The sequence below is a fragment of the Mus musculus genome, chromosome Y (genome assembly GCF_000001635.26).
Source record: "Mus musculus strain C57BL/6J chromosome Y, GRCm38.p6 C57BL/6J".
In the NCBI taxonomy this organism is placed as follows: domain Eukaryota; kingdom Metazoa; phylum Chordata; class Mammalia; order Rodentia; family Muridae; genus Mus; species Mus musculus.
Genome location: NC_000087.7, coordinates 75,025,186 through 75,033,446, shown reverse-complemented (window position 1 = coordinate 75,033,446; position 8,261 = coordinate 75,025,186). Strand labels below are relative to the sequence as shown.

Genomic DNA, 8,261 nt, shown 5'->3' with positions numbered 1-8,261 from the left:
TATATAGACTGGAGAGATAAAATGGGAAGCATGGTGATCCTTGGATTGCCTGTGCCATATACCTTTGCAGTTGTGGTAATAGATTCAGTGCAGATTGACACTATGAGCACTACCCTAGCACACAGTACAGTGCTTTCTTTTCTTTTTCCGGGCTTTTGCCTGTGACAGGGAATGTAGCTTGGATACTACTGGGTATTGTGTGGAAGATAACAATCATTGGATCAGTTCAAAGCTTTGGGAGCTGCCAGTTAATAGGCTAAGCTTCAGACTACATCCTACCAATGGATAAATAGGGTCCAGTCTAGATGAATTTCTGGATCCCCAGGATACATGAATAGCATGCAGTATTCTAGAGTAGTATCCAGCTTAATGATACTTCTGTTGCTCTTGTGTCTTTCCCTCTTCTGTATCCCCCAAGTTCATTCCGCTTTCTTGGCATGACTCACAAATGAGCCTTTGTGTATTATCCTGTGGTATATGAGAGGAGTTGTCTGAAGAGAGATGAAATATTGAGTCATGGCAAACACAACTGTGGAAATGGAAACCATCCAGGGGCAAATGTTGTAAAATTAACATAGTCTGTGAAAGAAAAATGCTTTTGCTTTCAGAAGGAGAGTGAATGGAGTTTTTCACTAAGCTGGAAGGGGGCTAATAAAGACCCTTTTTAACTGGAGAATTTAATAAGAATTAACCAAAACCCAGGTGCAATTATTCTTACAGGAGTGAACTGGATAGATGGGTAGAGTTTGGCTAGTATAAGATACTTGATTTAATGACTTTTGAGGTACTTTTTCGAAATCATGATCAATAAATTCTGCCCTCTGTGACATATCTACTATATTTGTTTGAAAGATGAATAAACTAGGATACATAGATATAGCTTTATAGTATAGTTCTTGAACTTTCATGATGTGACAATTAAATCTGTATGATCAGGACATATTTAGAGCTCTGCATTAGGTACACATAATCTATAGCTCCTGGGGACATACACGCAAATGAACAAACATGACTTTATAGTGTTTCTTGTTTTCAGAATGGAATACATTTTATAAATAATCTAAAAGCAATAGGTTCAGTTTCTATGTTCTTAGAGACATAACCTTAAAGACCCTAAAAACTCTAAAAAATAAAAAAGAAAAAAGAAGAGAAAAGTAAATAAACTTGAAGCTTTAAATAAACAATAAAAACCCTAAAACAAACAAACAAACAAACAAAAAAAACATAAATTTTATGAAAAAATAAAACTAAAAGAACCTAAAACCCTAAAGAAAAACAAACAAACAAACAAAATCAACAAAAAAATTCTAGATCTCTACAAAGACCCAAAAAAACATAAAATAATTACCACAAACAAACAAACAAGGAAAGAACAATAGCCACACTAAGCCTTAAAAAAAAAAATCTTGCCAAATACACTGAGAACAACCCTACAATCATTTAAAAACCGTAAAAAAAAACCCTAAAACAATAAAGCAAAACCTAAAACCCTAAAAAACCCTAGAATTATTAAACAAACACTAAATGACCCAAAAAAGCTATTTTTTAAATTCTTAATTAACATTTTTAAAACCCTAAAATTCTATAAATAAGAAAACACAAGAACTCTAAAAAGACCCTAAAAAAATTATAAAACCCTAAAAAAAAAAATCCAAAAACTCTACAAGTCTAGATCCCTAATGAGACAATAAAAAAGCAATTAAAAAAAAAAAAGAAAATGAAAAGATACAAAACCACCACCCCAACAACTACAAATTCTTCTGCCTTAAAAAATCGCCAAAAACACTGGAAAAGAAAATCATTTTCCAAACCTTATTTAAAAAAATGCTTAAAACAATTTTTAAAAATTCCTTAATTAAATTAAAAACAAAACAAAACTAAAAAATAAAGAAATACCCTAAAATTATTTTTTTTTCTTATAAAAGAAAACATTTATTTGGGGGCTTGCTCACAGTTTGAAAGGGTTAGTCCATTATCATCATGGTGGGAAGCAGACAGGCATGGTGGCGGAGAGGTAGCTGAGAGCTTCGAATCCTGATCTGAAAGCAGCCAGGAGAGAGAGTGAGGGGGAGAGACAGAGAGAGACAGAGAGAGAGAGAGACAGACAGAGAGAGAGAGAGAGAGAGAGAGAGAGAGAGAGAGAGAGAGACAGAGAGAGAGAGACAGAGAGAAACAGAGACAGAGACAGAGACAGAGACATAGTTTCAAAGTCCTGGTATGGACTTTGAAACCTTAAAGATCACTCCTTACTAGGAGTGATCACACCTGTCACACCTGTTCCAACAAGGCCACACCTCCTAATCCTTCCCAAACACTTCCATTAACCAGGGAATCAAGCAGTCAAGCATATAAGCCTAAGTGAGGTTGTCTTATTCAGACCAAGACACTCATTAAACCTTGTAACAAAGCCAAGTTGAAAAGCAGTACTGTACAAGTGTTATGAGAAAAGTTGCTGGGACCAGGCTTACATTCCAATGCAGTGACCTGGCAACTCACTCAACAACAGTAAAAAGACCCACAAGAACTGTAAAACCATAAAAAAAAGTTCCTTTAAAAAGTTTTAAAAACACATCAAAACTCTGAAACTCAAAATAAAATCCTTGAAAACCCGCTTAAAAAAGCAAAACAAAAAAACAAACATACAAACAAACAAACAACAACAAAAAAAAACCTACAATACCCTGAAACCCTAAGTAAAATCCTGAGACTATAAAATCAATCCTACCCTCCCCCAAAATACCTACAAAACCCTGAAACATTAACTAAAATCCTAAGATAAAAAAATAATCCTAAGCCTATAAAAAAAAGCAAACACACACACAAGAAAACAAAAAATCCTTACAAAATCCTAAAACCCTATAAAACACTAAAAGTATAAAAAGAAACAAAAACAAAACAAAACACAACAACAAGAAGAACAAAATCACACAAAAAACTACAATTATCCTAAAATTATTTATAAACACTAAAAAGCCCTAAAACCCTGAAATACCTTAAATAAATAAATAAATAAATAAATGAATAAATAAATAAATAAATAAATAAAATAAAAATAAACCTCAACCCTACCCAAAACAAACAAACAAACAAACAAACAAAAAACTTATAAGGACAAAAAACCTACCAAATTTAAAACCATTAAAACCCTAAAACTCTAAATAACACAAAGGGCTTTACCCTCCCGCACACCCCCCCCTCTAAAAAAAAAAAAAACCTGAAAACTGTAAAATACTAAAAAGCCCGAAAAAAGCCTAAAACAATAGAAAAAGTAAATCAAAAGAAAAAAAAATCTAGAATCTTTAAACAAATACTGAAATAGTCCTAAAATACAAAAAAAAAAAAAGAAAAAGAAAAAAAAGAAAAAGAAGAGAAAAATAAAATTCTGAAAACACACCTATTAGCTAGGCAGTCATTCAACTTACAGAGTTTAGCCTGCTTCTGAGTGCTGGTATTAAAGGGGAATAAAACTATACTTGACTCCTTTTTGTTTGTATAATTGTTTTCTAAAATATTTTTTTTCTCTGTGGGTGAGTATATGTGTGTGTGCGTGTGTGTGTGTCTGTGTGTGTGTGTGTTGTCCAAAGAGGTCATCAGATCGTCTAGAACTAGAATTGCAGGTGGTTGTGAACAACCATGTGGGTGTTAGAAATTGAACCCTGGTCCTGTGCAAAAGCAATCAGTGGGCCTAAGCAGTGAGCTATCTCCTCAGTCCTTTCTGCTTGCTCTAATCTCTACTTCACTATTCATCTTGCCTAAATATGTCTTTATTCCTACTTCTTCTGTCTGTTTTTATGTGATGAATTCTTGTTTGCTTTTCTCTTGTTTCTCCAATTACAGCACCAAGATTCTTCATTTCCTTTTGTTTTGGAAGATTCTCAAGGAATCTTAAATCCAGACTTTAGGGCAGTTATTTAAAATTCACACCTGGGGATTAATCTTCAGAAAATTATTTTTGGGAAAAACATGTGATTATTTCAACATCTATAGAAGTGTGGGGGCATTATTCTCCCTACGTCATGTACACTTAAGATCTTTAGATACCTCCTTCCCTGTGACAGCCTTGCAGCTCACTGAGTAACATGTGCATTTGATGATAAATGATACACAAACTTTGAAGCACCTTACCATATCCTGTCACCCATATCATGTTCAACATAGCAAGAACCACAAGTGAGTTGAAAAATACAAATACATTTTTTAGTGTCTTGAAGCTAAAATCCCCAAATTAATCAAAATATTATTTGGACTCTGTTACTTTATACCAGTGTTTTTTTTAAGTGTACAAGTCGCAGGCCTTTTCTGTGACCCTTTGCACAGGTTTACAGTGTCCTTTTACCATCTTCATCCTCCCCACTATCCTCCATTGCTATCAGATCTCCCCCCTCCTGCTGTGCTTACTCTTCCAAAATACCTCCTATTTTTTAATGTCCCTTATTAAATTTATATTTTTACAATAGTCATTTTGAGTTTTACTTGTCTAACCTAATATATAGTATTTAACCATTCCATCCATTTTTTTTGAAAACAAAGCGCTGCACTAATACACATAGATGAGAAATATATTTCTCTCTCTCTCTCTCTCTCTCTCTCTCTCTCTCTCTCTCTCTCTCTCTCTCTCTCTCTCTCTCTCTCCTTCTGTCTCTCATTTTTAAGGCATTCATCCAGTAGTTGACATCTTAAATCACTCCATAGCATGTATGTTTCATACAGTGAGGCAATCAATATTGATGATATGGATATGTAGTGGTCCTTCTTAGATTTTTTTTTGTGAACTTAAATCAACCTAGGAAGATAGAATCTCAGATAAAGATCCTCCATCACATTGGCCTGTGGCCACACCTTAAGGAATGATTTTTTTTTTGATGACTGTTGTTGAAGGATCTAGCTCTCTATGGATAGTGTCATATCCTATGAAGATGATGTACAGGGTACGGTGGGGACCGTGGAAGGTACTGAAAAGGATTTTTTTTGAAGAACTGAAGATCTATGTGCCATGAACAATTAAAGTGTCCTCTAATTTGTAAGTAAATTTTATACATACCTGTGTCCAGTATTCTGTCTACACATATTTCAAAAGTAAAATTACCTCATCTATTTCATCCTGTTTTACTGCATTTAATCTATGAAATTACTTTTAATCAGAAGTGCTGGTAAATTTTAAAAACCTTTAAAATATGACTGGGAGATATCAGGTTTTTTTTTTTTAATTTTATCACAACTTTGTAAGCATGCCCAAGATCTATGTTGTCCTCTTACTTTCCAAAGAATCCATAATTCATGATTGCCATTGGTTTCAATACATGTCATTTAACTCTGTCAAATTCCAGGTTTGTTTGCATAAAAATAGTCCTCCTCTAACTGTGGGTTTTCATAAAGTGAAAATTGGTGTGCTATCCAGTGTGCTGCCTCAAAGAATCTGGCAATATTTATGATAAGAAGCACAGCTTAAAGATAACCAAGGGAAAGGTTGGAACATGAAAAATAACCACCGTGGATGTTGTCAAGGCAGAAACCGAAGACTTTCTCAGAACGAAAATAAAAACAAAAATGAAACAAAACAAAACACAAACCAAACAAATAAATAAAAATTCAACAACCAAACAATAAAAACCATGCAAGGGTGTAATTCTTTGGCAGAATATTACTCAGATCATCAGGCCTTTCAGTTGGGATTTCATTTATTATTTCTAGGAGGCCATATGAAAAGGTAAATTCGAGATGCTGAATGTTTCTGAGTGTAACTAGGGAAGGAACCAGCCTGAGAGGGGTTCTATGATGTAAGCTGAACTAGGGTGATGTCACAGAGCACTGGCTGGAGGTTGCGCATCTATTCCACTTGGAGGCGCTAGAATCCATTCAAGGTGAGTTCACTATCTTCACAGTGGTGTGTCAAAGCCAGGTCATTTTTTCCCACAGGCTTTTGGTGCCTGGTCTGTATCAGGAGATCTTGACGACTAGGATATTTTTCTATGGGTAAGTACATTTATGAAGTAATTGGGACCCTCATAGCTACAGAAAGCTAAAAATTTTCTCTCCTACAGTGAGTTACTGTACATTCTACTTTCCCCATGTTTATTAGCAAGGTAGATGAATGGTCTAGGTTAGTTTATCTCCTGAATTTATTATCCTTGCTAACCATATCTAGATCACAATTCCACTAAAATGCCAAAGCTCCTGTTTGTCCATGTGCATGTTAGAAGTTATTAGTTCTAAAAGGCTGAAATTGCCTCGACTTTTTGAGTTGTTCTTGAGTTCAGTGATGCAATGGCTTCATCGAATAATTCTGAAGCTGGGTCAGGAGAAACAATAAAGAAGGACAGTGGTGTGCTGTGTCCCTGGGAAGATATTTGTGAATGCAAGAACTTAGCTCAGAGCTTACGCGTACAAGAGAATCATGGTGACCCCTCTGGCCTTTTTTTTTTTTTTTTTTTCTCTTCTTCTTGATCATTGGGGGTAATTGTCATAGCACCACCTAAATTGACATAGAAATTCAAGGAGAGGATCCTCATCAGAGACAAATTTACTCAGGTCTGAAGAAATAAATGTTGATCTGAGTATGTTATTCTGAGCTCTAGAGAATTACTTGTTAATTACACTATTTTTATTTCCTTGTTTCCCTTGTTTCTTTGTTTCTTTGTTTGTTTGTTTGCTTGCTTGGTTAATTTTATTTGAGTTTCTGTATGTTTAGATTTGGCTGTCAGGAAACTCACTGTGTAGACCAGACTAGTCTTTCTCTCACTAAGGTCTGCCTCACTCTGCCTCTTGAGTACTATGATTAAAGTTATGGGTCACTACCACTTCCTATTAACTTCTCCACTTGATTGTTTGTTTTGTTATTTTTTTGTTTGTATTTCTGTTTTGTTTGTTTTTCGTTTGATTTTCGTTTGTTTTCTTTTACTTGATGTTGTTGTTGTTGTTGTTGAGACAGGGTTCCTCTCTATAGCACTGACTGCCCTGGAACTCACTTTGTAGACCTGGCTGGTCTCTAATTTAGAAATCTGCCTGTCCTTGCCTTCTGAGTTCTGGGATTAAATGCGTGTACCACCATGGCTGACTTATTAACTTCTTATTTTTATAAAATTAATTTTAGGAGCTCAAAACTGTTTAGCATAATCTTCTTCACCTGCTCAGAAGTTCTCTTAGAGAAGAGTCTTGGTCCAGCATTCACTCCCAACCCATAACCATTGCCCATCAGGAATTCATATATATGACAGAGGCAACAGCATTGTGTCTGGTTTAAACGGGCAAGATCTTCAGTCCCAGGCAATGAGCAAGTATGATATTTGAAGGGAATGGAAGCCACAAGACAGTGTGATCTACCACAACAGGTCTACAGCCAGGTAGAAGACAATACATCTGAAGAGTCTGAGCATGACATCACTCAAGAAGAAGAGTAGGAGGAAGCCTTCTTCCCAGGCCCTGGGGAATATTGTTGGCTGCAGAATTTCTCACGGGTGGAAGGAAGGTAATGAGCCTGTCACCCATTGGAAGGCCATCATTCTAGGTCAACTGCCAACAAACCCTTCTCTTTATTTGGTGAAGTATGACGGAATTGACAGTGTCTACGGACAGGAGCTCCACAGCGATGAGAGGATTTTAAATCTTAAGGTCTTGCCTCACAAAGTAGTTTTTCCTCAGGTGAGGGATGTCCACCTCGCAGGCGAACTGGTTGGCAGAGAGGTACAACACAAATTTGAGGGGAAAGATGGCTCTGAGGACAACTGGAGTGGGATGGTGCTAGCCCAGGTGCCATTCTTACAGGACTATTTTTACATTTCCTACAAGAAGGATCCGGTCCTCTACGTCTATCAGCTCCTGGATGACTACAAGGAAGGTAACCTCCACATCATTCCAGAGACCCCTCTGGCTGGGGCGAGATCAGGTGATGACAATGACTTCTTAATAGGTTCCTGGGTGCAGTACACCAGAGATGATGGATCCAAAAAGTTCGGAAAGGTTGTTTACAAAGTTCTAGCCAATCCTACTGTGTACTTTATCAAATTTCTCGGTGACCTCCATATCTATGTCTATACTCTGGTGTCAAATATCACTTAAATTGTAAAAAATCACAAAGTACAGAAAAGTAAACTTATAGGATTGAAAAAAAATGTTTGTTTTCCTGTGTTGGGTACCTATGGGTCTTTGACAACCTCAGTATCTTTGTCAATAAAATTTGTTTTGTTCTAAAAATTAATACGTGTGACATGACATGCTTTTAGTGAACACTTTGTTGGAAGAGATGGACTATGGTAGAAAGAACA

The 8,261-nt window shown here is 35.9% G+C and overlaps 1 protein-coding gene across 1 annotated transcript; it reads left to right on the top strand.

The window, feature by feature from the left end:
• Window positions 1-7,371: 7,371 nt before the first annotated feature.
• Gm20813 (predicted gene, 20813) lies at window positions 7,372-8,055 on the top strand. The gene has a single exon (XM_017318882.1). The coding sequence runs from the start codon at window positions 7,372-7,374 to the stop codon at window positions 8,053-8,055; it is 684 nt and encodes a 227-aa protein (XP_017174371.1).
• The last annotated feature ends 206 nt before the right edge of the window (window positions 8,056-8,261 follow it).